Source organism: Nannobrachium achirus (assembly GCF_963921795.1).
Source record: "Nannobrachium achirus genome assembly, chromosome: 21".
Taxonomy (NCBI): domain Eukaryota; kingdom Metazoa; phylum Chordata; class Actinopteri; order Myctophiformes; family Myctophidae; genus Nannobrachium; species Nannobrachium achirus.
This window is the reverse complement of record NC_137828.1, coordinates 42,854,589-42,873,315: the sequence shown is the minus strand read 5'-3', so window position 1 is coordinate 42,873,315 and position 18,727 is coordinate 42,854,589. Positions and strand designations below refer to the sequence as shown.

The window sequence follows — 18,727 nt, the reverse complement described above, 5'->3', positions numbered from 1 at the left end:
ATCTGCTATTTTTCAATAGTTAAAGCACAAAATAATGCATAATCATGCGCTCCCAGTCTAAATGGGTTAAACCCCCTCCCCCTATGAAGAACATTCATGGGAGGCCCGCAGTGAATGCTCGTACCCAGGGCCCAGAATTTGGTGCGACACCCCTGCTCACCTTGATTCTTCTACTTCATTCATGTCTCCTCACCTTCGCTAACCTTTTCTATGGCTCCTCTTTTCCCACTAATTTTCTCAGAGTCAGCCAGTGCCTCAGTTCAATCAATAATGGATGCTCATGAAGCGCTGTTCTATTCTCCGGCCCTCTCAATCATTTCTCTTCATTACTCTGTTGGGCAGAAACCTTGTATCTCCATGATGACATGTTTTACTTCTTTTTTATTGTAAATGAATGCCTTACTTACTACAGAGTCACACAAGAGTAGCAACAGTAGCTGATCTATTGTGTGAGAGTGTAAGCAGCTGTAGAGCTGCTATTTTTGCACGTGTTGCCATGTTGAAAGTGGAAGTAAAAGTGATTAAGTTCCAGGGGCCACAAGAAAGCTCAGCCAGGACCGGATTTGACCCGCGAGCTGCCAGTTGAAAATCACTGGTATATACAGTAGTAGGCTATTTAAGGGATATTTCACTTTCAAAAAAACTTTTGGTAATTTTATTGTCTAATCAGGCTTTTACGAACACCCTGAACAGATTTTAATTTGCTTGATTCAATATTTAGATATTTGATGTAAAAGTTATCAGGCCCTCCTCCTGCAAGACGCCTCCCCATACACACCCATTGTAATTTCAAACTCCATTTTAACCATGATAAATTCATCAAACTGGTGACTTATACTAACCTCCTAATACGTGAGCAGGTCGTGTTTTTTTGATAACCTTGTTTTGTATTAATTATTTTCCATTTTCCCAAATAATTATGGATAAATAAAATAAAAAGCCCATATGGTAAGAAAATCCCTCTTATGCCCATATGGAGATTTCTGATGTCATCAATCCCAGGCCCTAACTGCCCCAAGAGCCTGCTTTACTCTGATTTACACCCTACCTTCCCCGAAAACGTTAATATTAAGTCCATATATTTTATCCATATATATATATATATATGGATATATATTAATAAAGGATAAAATAAATAAAATGTCCATATACAGTATGGGCATTCCCAGATGATCCCCTGTTAGGGTACCCTACCCCCTTATGCTCATATATGGAGATCCCCAGGCATCAAACCCAGGCCCTAACCTGCCAAGGCCCTGCTTGGCTTTACTAATTAACATACGTTTTATGCCCATATATGGAGATCCCTGTCCCAATGTCATCAATATTAAGGACATATCTGGGAATGCCCATATTTGGTAATGCCCGCCCCATAGGACGAGGTCGCATGTCGCCCTGAGGCGTCTTACTAGTATTGACATACTCTAATATATACATATTGGACAACATTCATAAAAGATTTACATTCATAAAAAAGATTACATAGTGGCACTTTAACCTCGTTGAATATTCAGTGCTTATGGACACACTGGTGGTTTTATTTAAAAAGCATTTTGCAGCCTTTAACATTTCTGATGATGAGGTAGTCAGTGTGTGTGTGTGTGTGTGTGTGTGTGTGTGTGTGTGTGTGTGTGTGTGTGTGTGTGTGTGTGTGTGCGTGCGTGCGTGCGTGCGTGCGTGCGTGCGTGCGTGCGTGCGTGCGTGCGTGCGTGCGTATAGGGAGGTGGTGCCTCATGTTTTTTTCAGCAGCAGTACAGTGTTGTGTTGCCAGGTAGAGACAGCAGGGGATTGGATATCAATTCAGCTCCTGTAGAACAGAGCTTCTCAAGGTGGGATCCGGGGACCACCAGGCAGGCGTCTTTGAGGAGGTTCCCAGGGGTCCCCCAGAAAAATCTGTTTAAAGGGACATTTCAATTTCAAACATGTTTGGGGTCATTTTATCGTCTACTCAGGCTTTTGTGAACACCCCAGACAGTTTTTAAGTTGCTTGTTTCAGTATTTAGATATTTGATATTCATCTTATCAGACCACGCCCCCTTCCTATACAAACCGATTGTAACTTCAAACTCCATGTTAACCATGATGGATTAATCGAAGACACCCGTCCTTGGTTCTGGTGACTCATACTGCCCTTCTAATTCATGAGGGGGCCATGTTTTTTTTCTTCGATTACTTTAAAAATAAATTGAATGTCTGAAATTCTTTTGAAAAACGTTTCAAAAATTCAGATAAAAAAAAGAAGAAAAAAAAAGAAAAATCATAAAAAAAAGGATGAAGGGATATTTACTCGCGACCCATAAAAATGGTTCCCCGACCCATATTGTTTGTGAAACAGTGCTTTTGATCATTTCTGTAAGGACTAGCAGTGATAAATCATAGCTTGCTGTGGGTGTTATCTCCTCCATGAGGACTGTAGTATGGATCTATGGATTATGAACGTGACAGGCCTGGTTAATGGAAGACAGGGGCGTCACCCTCTGTAGTGGGGGGTCTGTGATTGAATTAATATGACAGAATATGATTAATGACTTCTCGTCAGGGCTTTTCCAACTTTCTGTTGCCCGAGGCACCACCAATGGGCAAGACTGAATCTCTCACACGACTGTATTCATAGCGAGTTCAACACAACGCATTGTGACATCTTGTGTAGTTCAATAAAATGATGTTGCATACAGCGATATGCCCAAAATAGGGGGCCAAGTTGAAAGTGGTTAAAAGCTTATAGAATTAGTATTGAGGTATTTGTGTATATGTAATATATGTATATGTATATGTATATGCCGACTCAGCGCTGTTTGAAGTTATTCCACGTCTTTTTCTTTTCATTTCATATCAAATCAAATCAAATCAAACTTTAATATAGAGTACATTTTAAACAACTGAAATTGACCAAAGTGCTGTACAGAGCAGGAGCAGGGGTGAAAGTGAGCCGGAACGGCTGGAACCTCCGTTCCGTTAAAACATTCGGAGCCGGTATACGGCGTTCCGTTAAGATGAGGATGAAGCAAGCTGTCAAAATCCCATATTAAATAACCTGCCACAAATGCACGTCCAAGAAGTAAACAATCTACTAATGTCAGATTAACATACACAAGTGTACTAGTTACATTTTCTAATTAGGTGCTTCTGAATAGTTCCATCCAGTGTGTTTGTGTCAGTGTAATTCATGCTGTTTGTGCGCTGTGTTTGTCTGTTGACATGGAGCGACTAGTCGCAACGCTTCCATGTCCACACACCACACTATCCACCTGTTTCCGCAAGACTTTACTGTAGCATTATCTGCAGGACACTTCCGTTTAACAGCAGACATACAAGCTCACGTCGCGTCGCACTCGCAGATGCAACCGTTGTGAGCTTGTAGATCACAATCAGCTGCGACGCCGGAAATGCCGCTCGCCTTCTGCGCAATGCATGATGGGATGTTGGAAAGTTGTGGATTGCTGGAACGTGCATGGGATGTGCCTTCCCCTGTGGATGATCCGTTGATTCTGAATCTGTTACTTGACACTGACTCACAACTCAGTCAGTGCTCTGCGTCCCGCGACTGCGAACCGGATCCCATCGTTCATATAAAGAGCCGTTCAAAAGAGCCAAATCGTTCACGAACGTCTCATCTCTACTCCGACGGGGCAGAACTGAGCAGCAAGAGGTGTTTTCATTTTTAACGATGTTATCGGTGTGCAGGTAACGTAGGTGTTGTGCTCGCTCCGAAAAACACTGTGTATCGTGACAACCCTATTGTACAGTGACCATAAACATCTTATCTTAGGTGATTCTGCTAGCCCTACTGCTTACCCTTACCATTCTGTATGGAACAATGAACAATATGAAGAGGCTTATTATAGATCATAATTTTCCTTTAGGATTAGCCTACAATCATGTTTCATATTACAGTAGGTGTAATGCTGTAGCCTAATTCAGGTGTAGGACCAGTAGTGTTTGTATTGCGTGTCTGTGCCTAAATGCAGTTTTCTATGCATTTCTTTTTTTTTAAACAGTCTTGTAGTCAATTATCGTCACTGTCTGGCACAAACCTTGTTATCTCCAAGTTTCAATCGCGAGGCGTTGTGTGCTTGTAGATCAGCTATTTTCACTATTTTAGATCATTTTTAAAATGATAAATACAAAACGAACGGTTTTGGACATACAAGGTTTCCACCCGACAACAATAATATTTATCCTTTATCCAAAACATCCAAATCATCAATATGAAAACCAGTATAGTCGCTGCTGAGCTTTTTTTCTCTCACGTGTGTGTGCTCGTCCTCGATGTGTGTACTCTGAGGAACTTGAACTCGCTGACCCTTTCCTCTGCGGCTCAATCTATGAAGATAGGCGCGTGCTCCCAAGATGGAAATGAGGTTTCCATAGCTACAGAGAGAGCATGATAGTTAATGTTAGCCACCACAGTATCTAGATCACATGGGTTTCTCTCTCTCTATGTGTGTGTGTGTGTGTGTGTGTGTGTGTGTGTGTGTGTGTGTGTGTGTGTGTGTGTGTGTGTGTGTGTGTGTGTGTGTGTGTGTGTGTGTGTGTGTGTGTGTGTGTGCGTGCGTGCGTGCGTGCGTGCGTGCGTGCGTGCGTGCGTGTGTGCGTGTGCTCATCATAGTGTATTCATGATCACACATAATGCAACCAGTATGCTGACCTCTGACCTCCTCCTAAATAACTCCATACTGTATGTTCATAAGGTAGGCATAATAAGCTTCAGCTTCAGCCAATACCCCTTTTGGTCAATAGTTATTTTGTTGCTTTTATTGTATGAATAAAAAACTACCTTCTCTGTAGGAAAACGATTATTATTGAAGTACTGTTCATCTGTACTGGACTAATGGGGATATTAACTGTCGTCATGCAGCCGCCTCCACACTCAAGTCTCTGGAGGACTCGCTTTACCACTCAGCTCTGGGGTTTATTACTGGTGACAACAACTGTGCCGGGCTGCATCTTAAATGTGACTACCACTGGTCCAACGGAACACATTTAGTGCATTAATGAGGTTAACAGAGAGAGCGACAAACACTGCAGTGCAGTTGATTACAGCCTGATGGGGTGTGATGGATGCAAGACATGGCTGAGATACGTATGCTAAGCAGTGGGCTTTGAGAGAAGAGGTTTATGGATAGGGCTGTCACGATGTGACATTTTACATGACGATGAATTGTCACTCAAATAATTGGCGATTAATGATTTAATTGTGTTTTTGACGTTGATAATTACATTTCTGTTTGGCTTTTAGGCTTTGAAGCTCACATGGCAATTATGACACATAACCTAAATATACAAAAAAATTACTGAAATATTTGACAACTTTATACTTAAAAAATAACATTGATAGTGGAAATAGCCGATCTACAAGCTCACAACGCGACGCAATGCGACGCGTTGTGAGCTTGTAGATCTGGTATTTCCACTATTTTTTACAATTCTTTTTAAATATATGAAAGTTTTTCAACATGGAAACGATTATGACGATTATGAAAAATAATCATGATTATTTCAAAAAAAAAATCACGATTAGACGATTATGTAATAATTGTGACAGCCCTATTTATGGATGTAATCACTGTTACTGACAGGGCCGGACATATGCACTTATTGCACACATAGATCCACATACACAACACACTGAGCAGTTGTGTAACGAAGTACATTTACTTAAATACTGTACTTAAGTACAATTGTGAATTTGTGAGGTATTTGTACTTGAGTATTTCCAATTCCAATCCAAATATTGTACTTTTACTCCGCTACATTTATTTGAAAACTGCTAGTTACTAGTTACTTATATCAATTATAATAATTATAAAACATACATACATAAACCACTTTAGCCCTATCTTAAACCTTAGCCCTATTTTATACTTTGGCTATCGTGATGCGTTGTGAGCTTGTAGATCGGCTATTTTCAAAGTACATTTTGTACTTTTACTTTTGGTACTTTAAGTACATTTTGATACCTTCTAGTACATTTTGAATTCCGGACTTTTACTTGTAACGGAATATTTCTACATTGCAGTGTTGATACTTTTACTAAAGTATAACATGTGAGTCCTTTTTTCCACCACTGGACACAAAGTGCTATCTTGGAGTGGCGGATGAGTCCTGATGTGGAAAATGCTGGCTGGTGTGGGAGCAGTGGTAAAGTAGCTGCCCACCAGGGGCGTCAATTGGGTATGGCAGGGGTATGCAGCTGCCATACCCTCAGGGCCGGATCTAGGCATAGGCAATTGGGGGGCAATGCCCTCCGAAATGCCCTGTCTGCCCCACCAAACATGATGGCATGCAAAAATTTAACATTTCAAAAATATTAAACTATTTGAAATGTTATGCTACAACTAAGTAGATGGATAGATACACTGATAAGATATTAAAGAGAGAGATAGATAGGTGTAAGACCTGTTGTTTGTATTGCGTGTTAATAGGTATAAGTGTGCCAAAATGCTTTGTTTTCTATGCATTTTGGGTGTTTTAGGGGATTTGTCCGCCCATTTCTTTCCCACACGTCCAGGGGGGAAAATAAAAGTTACTTTTATAAATCCATGAATGTCTCTTTGTCTATCTGTGCTGGTTATTATGTTGTTAAATTGCAGTAAAATAACTACAAATGCAAAATTGAACAAAATGGTCACTTTAACAAGGTTATTCTCCACACTTGTATTCTCCCCATCTTGACAAAATGCATTGCACAGGTGCAATGCATTATAGTTAATTGCGGCACGTTTACTAACATGCTAAGTTTTGCTGCACTTGAACAACCATTCCAGGCTGCCATATCCAGCCCAAGAAACCGTAGAAACCTGTGTAAAAAACTGACAAAACTCGTTTTTTTTTTTTTCAGACATTGTGAAAATAGCCGATCTACATGCTCACAACTGCGAGGCGTTGTGAGCATGTAGATCTGCTATTTTCACAATAGAACCGTGTTATACAAAATGTAATGCCTCTTTTCCATGAGGACTCCCATCTTTGCCATACCCTAGCTTTTGCTGAACTGACTGCACTGCTGCCCACCACCATGGAGGTTGTGGGTTCAACTCAACTGTGGTGCGTCCGGCTTTGTCCAGCATAAACACGAACACAACTGGCCCGTGTTCGGGGGAGGGAAGCCGTGGGGGGAGGGAGATAAATGTCACTGCGCATAATAACCCTACAGCAGGAGTCTTCAACGTTTTCAGGCCAAGGACCCCTTAGTTGAGAGAGAGATGAAGCAGGGACCCCCACAACCTGTTCATAGATTCCATATAGTTTAATTGTTTGACAGCATAATCATCAGTGTATTTTGGATTCATGTTAATGTCGGTTTTCAGATATTTAACCACTTGAACCGCATCAATACTTAATAAACTTCACCTTTCACTCTGTACTTAGTGTGCTCTTTTTCTCCTCTACACTATTTTAGCCGATCTACAAGCTCACAAAGCCTTGCAGCGCGAGGCGTTGTGAGCTTGTAGATCTGCTATTTTTGGCTAAAGTTTGGCTAAAGAATATGGACAATAGTGTTCAAGTGGTTATTATAAAAAAGGAGAAAAGAAAAACTTTCAAAGATTTGGAGGACCCCCTGTTGTAACTCTGAAACCCCCTAGGGGTCCCGGACCCCCTGTTGAAGACCCATGCCCTACGGGGCTGGGGGCCGGCATCTGTCAGCAAGGAGTGTTGGGCGGGAGCAGGACAAAGGTTCTACGTCCTCCCAGAGGGGACTCCTCATTAGTAGGTTGAGTCAGTAGGAAACCCATACGTGTGTGGAGACTGGGGAGGAATGAATTGGCATTAAAGGGGAACACCACCCATTTTCAATATTGAACTGTGTCATTAATATGCCTTAGAGTAGTTGTGTGGAAATAGAAAAGAAGTTCCCCCTCTTCTAGTACAACTTGATGACATCACACATTGTACTTTACAATACAAACCCCAAAATCAATCCTCCAGTTCTAGGCAACACAGAAGGGGGGGAACTTTTTTTCTATTTCCACACAACTCCTCTAAGGTATATTAATTACATATTTCAATATTGAAAATGGGTGGTCTTCCCCTTTAACGACTCAATTGGGGAGAAAATGGGTAAAAAGAAAAAGGAAATGCGAGCTGGTCAAAAGGTGCAAAATGGCCTACCACGCTCTGACTTCTCTGGTGCGATATCCTCTTCGATAACTCTCTTAGACAACATTTATACCGGCAGTGGGTCGAACACAGTGGCAAGAGTGAGTTTTATCTTTTTTATTGTATGTTTACATGTTTGAAGAACAAACGTTTCGGCTATCAGTGGCCTTAATCAGTGTGTGAAGGTGGCGCAATGAGATTCCTCTCTTATAATCTCTCTATCTCTCTCTCTCTCTCTCTCTCTCTCTCTCTCTCTCCATCTCTCCATCTCTAGGTGTTCTAGCCTTCCTAGCACTGCCAGCAGGGGTGGTGTTATCAGCACAGGACTCGGTCTCCATGGCAGCCCCCCACCACAGACACGCCCTCCCCGTCCCCACCATCGCCCCCCAGCCGGACTGGCACCAGGAAGGCTCCGCCAGCGGCGGCGAGTGGCCTCTCTCCCACGGAGGGGCTCTCCCCATGGACACCATCCTCACCACGGCATTGCTCAGCCCCCTCGACAGGTTTGCTCACATCGCAGCAGACCCCCACGAAGCCCCCCGCCGTGACACGGCTACCGTCGACCCACCTGACACTGTGAGCCCTCATCGCAGCCCTCGGCTCCAGCATCAGCCGAGTAGCACTCGCGTCGTTGTCAGCCAAAGCAACTCGGCCAGCAGGGTCATCCAAGCAGCCCCTAGTCCAGATACTGTTGGTACAAACTGGGGTGCTGGTGGCAGTGGCGGTACCAGATTTCCAAGCCCTAGTGTCGCCCCACATAGAGAGGCGGAGTCTGCTACCACCAAGGGAGCCCCCAAAAGCTCCCTGACTCGTATGTCCCAACCTGCCTTCGAAAGAGGAGACATCCTGGATCCCCAGTTCCTCGCTGCTACTCCCCCGGCGCCCACACATCATCACTCAGAGCCTCAGAAGTCGACGATGGAGGAACCCACCGACCCCAGTCTGCTGCAGCGTGTCACCACTGAGCTCCAGCCTTCCTCCTCCTCCTCCTCGGCGGGTCACGGCGATATTGCCCGAGGCCTGGCACTCAGGGAGCGCAAAGACCGGAACAAACCCCCCAGGAAGCAGGCCCCGCCCCACACCATCACCCTGAGGGAGGTGCACGAGCCCCCCACGGCGGAGTTGGTGACGGAGCCAAAGGCACAGAGCCCGCCGCCTGAGAACCTGACCTCCCCATCCGCTCTAGAGCCCAGCCCCGTCCCCAGACTCCCCACCCCGACCCCAGCCAACCACACTGTAACCAACGACACCACTGTTGGGGAGGAGGACCCTCTTCTCCCCCCGCTCTCGCCCTCGGGTAACGGCACAGACAACGGCCCTCTCGGACCCCGGGGGAACCTTACCGCCGAAGGGGGGGCGTTCTCTAACAGCAGTTCGGCCGACGAGGACCCGGCTAACAAGGGGAACAGCTCGTCCCCCTTGGAACCCGCCTCTACGGCCAGCGGTAACTTCCTGAACCGGCTGGTACCGGCCACCACCCGTGAGCCCTGGGAGCAGAGCAACAGCTCCGGCCCCGCCGTGGAGGAGCCCACGGAGCGCACCACCATCTGCCTGAAGAAGATGGACATTGTGTGGATCATTCTGGCCATCAGTGTGCTTGTGTCCTCGTGCTGTGAGTATACTTCTCCAGAAGAGAACCGAAATCTGACATTACTGCCGCTAGAGGGCGCTGCTATCCCCCTGGGTCACTGCATTATATTTTTTGTATTGGAATTCCCTTAGGGGGCTCTTAGATAGTATAATATAAAAACTGCGTTCCAGAAATAAACAAATTGCCTAACCTGTAATCCTGGTTTCTGCTCTCCCTCACCTGGGGAGCCCTGGCTGGCCAGGGGGAGGCTGTATTGAGACCAGGATTACTGCATGTTTTTGTGAGGGTATCTACCCTATACTAGGAGATACGGGGAGAACTCCACACAGAATGGCCCTTTCGCCAACCCCACCTAGGGTGTGGGCACTGATGACGCTGAGGAGGAAACACGCCCCCCAGTGCCCACAGCGTCCCCTGGCGGGAATCGAACCCAGGACCTTCTAGTTGTGAAGCTACCAACTGCGCCCCACGTTATCAAATCTAACTCAATATCATAAACGACACAGGGTCACATACCTGACAGAATCTGTTTGGTACCCTGGTTTGGAATTTCTAATTTGACGCGATCTAAGATTCAAATCCGATGCATAATGAGTACTTTTACTTTTGGTACTTTAAGTATATTTTGATGCCACTACTGTTTTTTTTCTTTTTTGATTTCCAGACTTTTACTTGCATCGTAACAGAGTGTTTCTACATTCTATTGTTGATACTTTTACTTAAGTGCACTTTTAACCAAACCGATTCGGCCACGAATCGGCGGCGGAAGAGGGGCGGAAAGCATATGCTGCCGACAGGGAGATCATCGGCAGGTTTTCGGCAGCGGGTCGGGAACGCTATCGACCAGTATCGACGGAAAACTGGAAGACTGGACTTGCCCAGTTTTGTTGAGTCGCCCCTGGCCGTCGGTAGGATTGAGGGAGTTGTAGAATGGACAATTAGTTTGCTACTGCTGCAAAACCAAGCCAAAATAAGCCAGATACATTTTCCCATCGCACATTTTTACTAAATAGCATATTCACGGTCTCAACTCTCAATTTCCTATACTAATCAACTCCAAAACAAGTAATAGTGATGTGTGTTGTGTGTGTGAGTAAAATCTCCGCTTCCCCCGTCCGATTGCCAGATTATGTGAGTGAAACAAGCAACCAGGTCTATGAAAACAAGCCCAAAAGAAAACGACCAGTTTCAGCTATATTGAGCTCTATTACATTAGCTATTTTCTAAAAGAATGTTGAAAGCAAGGCCAAATAAGCAACTACATTTCAGAAACAAGCCCAAACTAAAGTAACCCACAACTAGCAACATTATAAGAAAACAGGATCAAAGTCGCTTATAACGAGCAGACCTGGCAACACAGTGCGCATGCACACAACTGCGTACAGTAACTACAGTCGGCGTGCAGTCGGCTGGAAAAAAAAATGCTTAGTTGCAGTTCTTTGGAGTTCTTTGCAGTCTGTGAACAGTAGAAAGAGTCTCCTGTAGTATTTTCGGTGTGGAGGCACCTTTACTGTTACTGACAGGGCCGGACATAATTATGCACTTATTGCACACACATATCCACATACACAACACAGTAGTGGGAGATGTTCGTACTTCTCCCACTACTGCTAACACTCCCCTGTGTGCTCCGGGTCTGCAGCTGTGCTGTTGACGGTGTGCTGCATGAGAAGAAAGAAGAAGGCGTCCAACCAGGAGAACAACCTGAGCTACTGGAACAACGCCATCACCATGGACTACTTCAGCAGGCACGCGGTGGAGCTGCCCAGAGAGATACACTCTCTGGAGAATGAGGTATAAAGAAACACGCCTTTGTAGTTTGTTTGATGCATTTTCAATTAATTTTTAATGTACTTTTATTTTTTTATAATATTAATCGTGCATAGGTTAAGAGGTTAATTCACACGTTTTACAATAGATTCATAGCCTGCTTCCAGACCATAGACCCCGCCCACTCTCAGAGTGGACTCTTTCTCTGGTCTGGAGCTGAGTACATGAATCGGCATTTATTTTCGGCTGCTCCAATGAGCGCGGGGGGTGGGGGTGGGTCTAACGAATATCCAATCCGCGCAGGAGTTGAAAGTTCCCCCTTGGGATAATAAAGGTATCTATCTATCTATCTAAACGATTCTAACGAAGTTCACACACACAGGCAGGCTGAGGAAGGCACACACACACACACACACACACGCTGATTACACCAAGCTGTTAATGTTGATTACATGTTTCTGGTCGCAGTTCTGTGTGGAAGCAGTCACTGGCACAGACATGGACACACACACACTCCGCGACCGCGCGTCGCGTCCACCGTGCGTCGCGATCACCGTGCGTCGCGATCACGCGCGTGCGTGCACGCTCGCAAAAAAAGTCCCTCCACCGTAAATCGCTCAGAATAGGGCACAGTTTCAGACTACTGCGTGAGCTGAGTCTGAGATCAGGCTAATAGATTCAAGGATTTAATTATGCAACCATTTAGTATATCGTCTCTGTCAGGTGGAAACCTCACATGTCCAAAACTGTTACTTTTCAAGAATTGAAATTCAAAAACAGCAAAAGTAGCAGATATACAAGCTCAAAAAGTGATACACTTGAGCTTGTGGTTCTGCTACCTTTGATGCTTTTGTGTGACGCTGCATGATTACGTAAATGGGGCGTTCATTTACGAAGAAAAAAACACAAAAAGTTAGGATATGGAGATTTGGAGGTTTCTGCCCGACAGCAGCGTTACGTGTGCAGAGCTCAAGTTCACTTAGATTGAAGGATTTAATTATTCAAACAGATCTCTTCTCACAATTTGTTTACTTTAATTCATTACCAATATCTAAAATGGAATATGAACTAGAAAATTGCAATTGGAAATTGCAAGTGTGGAATAAAGTCGGTACTATAGTCTGGCAACCAGACAATTACACACAAATATAATACAATATGGATGCATGCATTACAGTGACTCATGAGGTCCTAGCTTCAGCTTGGTGAAAAATAGCAGTGCAAAGTTTCCTTCTACAGTAATTAACGCAGGGTGTTTTAGGTGGCTTTACAGTGCCATCTGCTGTTGAAGGGATATTATTGCACTGTGTTTGGAACAGCTTAAACTTGACTTTAATAAACAGCCTATTTTAAAAGGAAATCACATTATTGTGGTGCATGCGTCATTGCATTGCTTTGTACATTTTCATTATTGTTTATTTTTTTTTCTTATTTTTTTCCTTTGGCAACCATTTCACAGTCTCTTTATTTCCTTCTCTCTACCTATTTTTTGTTTCCCTCCTTCTCCGTGTCATCTGTGGGACAGGCGGGCGATGCCCACGTTGGCTCATGTTTAGGATGCTCCTCCTGGTGACACCCAGGTGTTGTGTGCCCGCTTCGCCTCCGTCTCTCTAGAGCAGCTAGCCTGTTAGCTGCACATCCTGTAGCATCCCCCCCCCCCCCCCCCCCCATTACCAGTTTCCCTGATGCTACTATAGGTCATAGCAACCATTTTCTGGTTCCATCGTACCCATAGAGATTTAAAAAGATATTTATATCAATTATTTTAAGCCTATAGAATCAAGCCATCCAGGATCCTGGTGAATCATGAGCACAAAACATTTGATTCTGTGAAAAAGAAAATGGAATGTTACATTTTATTTTATGATATATTATAGGCCTATTTAATACATTGTAAATACCCTTCGTTTTGCGGTTTTCAATATTTTTCTTTCCACAGAATCAAATGTTTTATGTGCATGAATCACCGGGTATCCTGGATGGCTTGATTCTAGGCTTAAAAGTATTGATATAAATATTTTTGGAAATCTCTAATGGGAAGAATGAATGTGGTCTGGAAAAGATGGAACCAGAAAATGGCTGCCACTGCTATGCCCTACAACATGGGTCTTCAACAGGGGGTCCGGGACCCCTAGGGTGTCCTCAGAGTTACTATAGGGGGTCCTCCAAATCTTTGAGTGATAGAAAGTTTTTTTTTCTCCTTTTTTATATTAACCACTTGAACCCATATTGTCCATATTCTGAGAACTTTGGCCAAAAATAGATCTACAAGCTCGCAGCGCAAGGCGTTGTGAGCTTGTAGATCGGCTTTTTTCGGAAAAGAGGTTTGGTGCTGAGGGTAAAAAGAGCAGACTAAGTACAGAGTGAAAGGTCAAGTTTATTAAGTATTAACGTTCAAGTGGTTAAATATCTGAAAACACAAACAATTGTGCTGTCAAACAATGAAACTATATGGAATCTATGTACGGGTTGTGCAGGGTCCCTGCTTCATCTCTCTCTCAACTAAGGGGTCCCTGGCCTGAAAAAGTTGAAGACCCCTGCCCTACAACGTTGTTGTCAGGCAGAAAACTCTTATCTCCAATTCTCCATATTCTAACTATTTCATGTTTTTTTTTACCATGAATTAACGCCCTCTGCGATCATACCATGGCGTCACACAAAAGTAGCGGATCCACCAGCTCGCGGTGTGTTTTGAGCTTGTCGATCTGCTACGTTTGCTGTTGTCGGGTGGAAACCTTGTGTGTCCAAAAACCGTTTGTTTTGTATTTATCATTATAAATATGATTTAAAGGACAACTTTTTCTTTTTTTACAACAAGGGTTCATATTTTTTGAAAAAAAATAGTGTTAAAATGTTTTTCATTTACTGCTTTCTATTGTTTTAGCGATTTAAAAAAAACATGATGATACCCACTAAACAGCATATCGTCGTTGTCGAGCGAAAACCTTGTATCTCAAGTTTCAAATTTGTACGTTCTTTTGTAAAGTCCTGCATCACCATACAAGGCGGTCGAGACAAAAGTAGTGAAAACAGCAGATCTACAAGCACACAACGCCTCGCATCGCGAGGCGTTGTGTGCTTGTAGATCGGCTGTTTCACTAGCTTAAATCACTTTTAAAATCATAAATACAAACAAGCGGTTTTGGACATACAAGGTTTCCACCCGACAACGACGATATATGGCAATATCACAAAGTCATGTTGTGTGGATTTGTGTGGCGTTTATTAACAGCCCCATCCTCCCTGCTCTGACTCCCCTCCTGCAGAAACAGATCCTTTTCTCTTTTCACACCTCATCCCTCCCAGTAGCCGCTAACTGCTGAGTCACCTCTCTCTTCCTCATAGGACTCTCTCTCTCTCTCCTCCTCTCCCCTCTCTCTCTCTCTCGCTCTCTCTATTTCTCTCCCTTTCTTTATTGTTTATTGTTTATCTTTTCCTGCTCTCTCCATCCCCTTCTGTTGCATTGCACCCCCCCCATCTCTCTCTCTCTCTCTCCTCTCTCTCTCTCTCTCTCTCTCTCTCTCTCTCTCAGCGCTGTCTCTCTAAAACGGCAACGCCTGAGCTGCACTAAAACCTGTGCTGCCAGATTTTGTGAGAGTAATAAGCAGCCAAGTATAAGAAAAAACAAGCCCAAAAGAAGTGACTATTAATAGGCCACATGAGCACTTTAAAGCTTTATACTTTACATCGGCTATTTTAAAATAGCGGATCTAACAGGCTCACATCGCATCGTGATGCGACGCCTTGTGAGCTTGCAGATCTGCTATTTTCAAAAGAATCTGAGGGAAAAAGGGGACAAAAATTTGGTCAAATCTGGTACAGGCACAAAACATGTTTTCAGATGGGGATATAAGCGGACAATTACATATTAATTTGGGGGTCCCTTGACATGCAAACGTTTGACAACCACTGGTTTAAACAACATGGGAAGCAAGCCCAAATAAGCAACTACACTTTATAAACAAAATAAAATACCAATATTTTACAAGCAACATTACAAAAAAACAAGCCCAAAGTCTCTTATAATAAGCGGACATGGCAACACTGAATAAAACCCTCCCCTCTACTTTCTCATTACTCACCACTTTGTGTTTGCCTGTAGTAGTGACTTGACTCTTAGAGTATAGTTTGTGATGATTTGATTGATTGATTGATTGATTGATTGATTGATTGATTGATTGAATACTTTATTAGTCAGAACTGTAAACAGCACGACATTACAGTAAGACATTAAGGGAAAAGGGTGGTTGATAACAAAAAAGAAAATCATCAACATAGCATAAATAATTAACACAATAACATGATTGTGTTCATCAACAACAAATACAAACGCTTTATGTATACAAAAGAGAGAAGTGTTATGTGTACTCGCATCGCGAGGCGTTGTGTGCTTGTAGATCGGCTGTTTTCACTAGCTTAAATCACTTTTAAAATCATAAATACAAACAAGCGGTTTTGGACATACAAGGTTTCCACCCGACAACGACGATATATGGCAATATCACAAAGTCATGTTGTGTGGATTTGTGTGGCGTTTATTAACAGCCCCATCCTCCCTGCTCTGACTCCCCTCCTGCAGAAACAGATCCTTTTCTCTTTTCACACCTCATCCCTCCCAGTAGCGCTAACTGCTGAGTCACCTCTCTCTTCCTCATAGGACTCTCTCTCTCTCTCTCCTCTCCCCTCTCTCTCTCTCTCGCTCTCTCTATTTCTCTCCCTTTCTTTATTGTTTATTGTTTATCTTTTCCTGCTCTCTCCATCCCCTTCTGTTGCATTGCACCCCCCCCATCTCTCTCTCTCTCTCTCTCTCTCTCTCTCTCTCTCTCTCTCTCTCTCTCTCTCTCTCAGCGCTGTCTCTCTAAAACGGCAACGCCTGAGCTGCACTAAAACCTGTGCTGCCAGATTTTGTGAGAGTAATAAGCAGCCAAGTATAAGAAAAAACAAGCCCAAAAGAAGTGACTATTAATAGGCCACATGAGCACTTTAAAGCTTTATACTTTACATCGGCTATTTTAAAATAGCGGATCTAACAGGCTCACATCGCATCGTGATGCGACGCCTTGTGAGCTTGCAGATCTGCTATTTTCAAAAGAATCTGAGGGAAAAAGGGGACAAAAATTTGGTCAAATCTGGTACAGGCACAAAACATGTTTTCAGATGGGGATATAAGCGGACAATTACATATTAATTTGGGGGTCCTTGACATGCAAACGTTTGACAACCACTGGTTTAAACAACATGGGAAGCAAGCCCAAATAAGCAACTACACTTTATAAACAAAATAAAATACCAATATTTTACAAGCAACATTACAAAAAAACAAGCCAAAGTCTCTTATAATAAGCGGACATGGCAACACTGAATAAAACCCTCCCCTCTACTTTCTCATTACTCACCACTTTGTGTTTGCCTGTAGTAGTGACTTGACTCTTAGAGTATAGTTTGTGATGATTTGATTGATTGATTGATTGATTGATTGATTGATTGATTGATTGAATAAATACTTTATTAGTCAGAACTGTAAACAGCACGACATTACAGTAAGACATTAAGGGAAAAGGGTGGTTGATAACAAAAAAGAAAATCATCAACATAGCATAAATAATTAACACAATAACATGATTGTGTTCATCAACAACAAATACAAACGCTTTATGTATACAAAAGAGAGAAGTGTTATGTGTATTTGCCCATTAAAATACAGTTGATTTAATATAGCATTTAACAGAAAACAGTGGTTCTCAAAGCTCTTGAAACTGTTTTTCTCCCCCCCCCCCCCCCCCCAAATCTCGTACAAAGCATTTTCAGATTGGGGGGTGGGGGGTCGGGTGCAAATATATATCAATTTCGGGGTCCTTAGCACAAAAAGGTTTGAGAACCACTGACTTAGAAGGCATTTATTTGTAGAATCGGCCTCAGGTCTTAATGGGTTAAAATGTGAGGTGCCTGTGTTAATGTGTTTTGTGTGTCTGTGTGTGACGTGTGTGCTTGCGCGCACACACGCCCGTGCGCGCGCGTGTGTGTGTGTGTGTGTGTGTGTGTGTGTGTGTGTGTGTGTGCGTGTGCGCGTGTGTGTGTGTACAGGAGCAGGAAACCTATCTGCCCCCGAACGGAGACTACAGTGGCAGCAGCGTGGTGCTGGTCAACCCTTTTTGCCAGGAGACCCTCTTCATCAACAGAGACAAGGCCTCTGACATCTAAGAGAGAGAGAGACCACCACCACCAGAGAGAGACCGCCAACCTGTCCAAGACTCACAGAGAATAATACCTGGGCATTTCAGAGAGACACAATACCCAAATAGAATATACTGAAGCAGTCCACTAGGGTAGGGAATAGGGATCCTTTAAGATTGTATACGATTCCGGTTCCTTTGACGATTCCCTCTTAACACGCAGGGTGCCTATCCCGACTGAAGTCGGGATTTCCAACCCGACCGTCGAGTGCTTTTCCTGAGTAGTTCACCCCCAAAATGACTTTTTTTCTATTGATTATTCATGGCATGGAGACTTGAGTTCAATAATATCTTTTTGTATTTGTCGCATATCTAAGACAAAAACATGGATTATAGTAAATTTACCCCCATTGATTCCGGATGGGGACCCGAATGCATTTGGGTCCCCCATCCGTCTTAGGAATGCGAAAAAATAAATGAATATATATATATATATATATATATATATATATATATATATATATAAGTCATTTTGGGGGTGAACTACTCCTTTAAGTCGGGATGTAAAGTTTCCTATTGTAAACCGTAGCGTGCGGTCTGTAGCACCCGGCACTGATGCAAAAACAGACAGACCCGGCACTGATGCAATGTCAGACCTGGATTCCCCGATTGTTCCTCCTCCCAACCCTACACTCGACTTGTCTGCAGTCTCTGCACATATTTATTATTTTGTAGGGATGACAGACTTTTCCCACTTGCGTCTTCCTCAGAGTAAACAGGAAAGGCGCAAGTGGGAATGTCAGTCACCCCAGTGCAATAATAAATAGGTGCAGACCAGTCAAGTGCTCCAGTATTTTATATCGTCACTGTCTAGTCGGGCAGAAACCTTGTATCTCCAAGTTTCAAATGTTTACGTTTTTTCACAAAGTAAAGCCCTGCTTCATCATACAAGACTGTCGCAAAAAAACTTGTGAAAATAGCCGATCTACAAGCTCACGATGCGAGGCGTTGTGCGCTTGTAGATCAGCTATTTTCACTAGTTTAAATCATTTTTGAAATGATAAATACAAAACAAACGGTTTTGGACGTACAA

The 18,727-nt window shown here is 43.4% G+C and overlaps 1 protein-coding gene across 2 annotated transcripts in view; it reads left to right on the top strand.

Annotated features, from left to right (window-relative positions):
• Positions 1 to 18,111, top strand: part of tmem108 (transmembrane protein 108) — a 93,869-nt gene extending 75,758 nt beyond the window's left edge. For both annotated transcript variants that reach the window (XM_080752233.1, XM_080752234.1), the window contains exons 3-5: positions 8,375 to 9,712; positions 11,334 to 11,485; positions 17,546 to 18,111. In XM_080752233.1, coding sequence (XP_080608359.1) covers positions 8,375 to 9,712; positions 11,334 to 11,485; positions 17,546 to 17,662 — 1,607 coding nt within the window. In that variant the 3' untranslated portion in view covers positions 17,663 to 18,111. The remainder of the gene's footprint in view (positions 1 to 8,374; positions 9,713 to 11,333; positions 11,486 to 17,545) is intronic.
• The last annotated feature ends 616 nt before the right edge of the window (positions 18,112 to 18,727 follow it).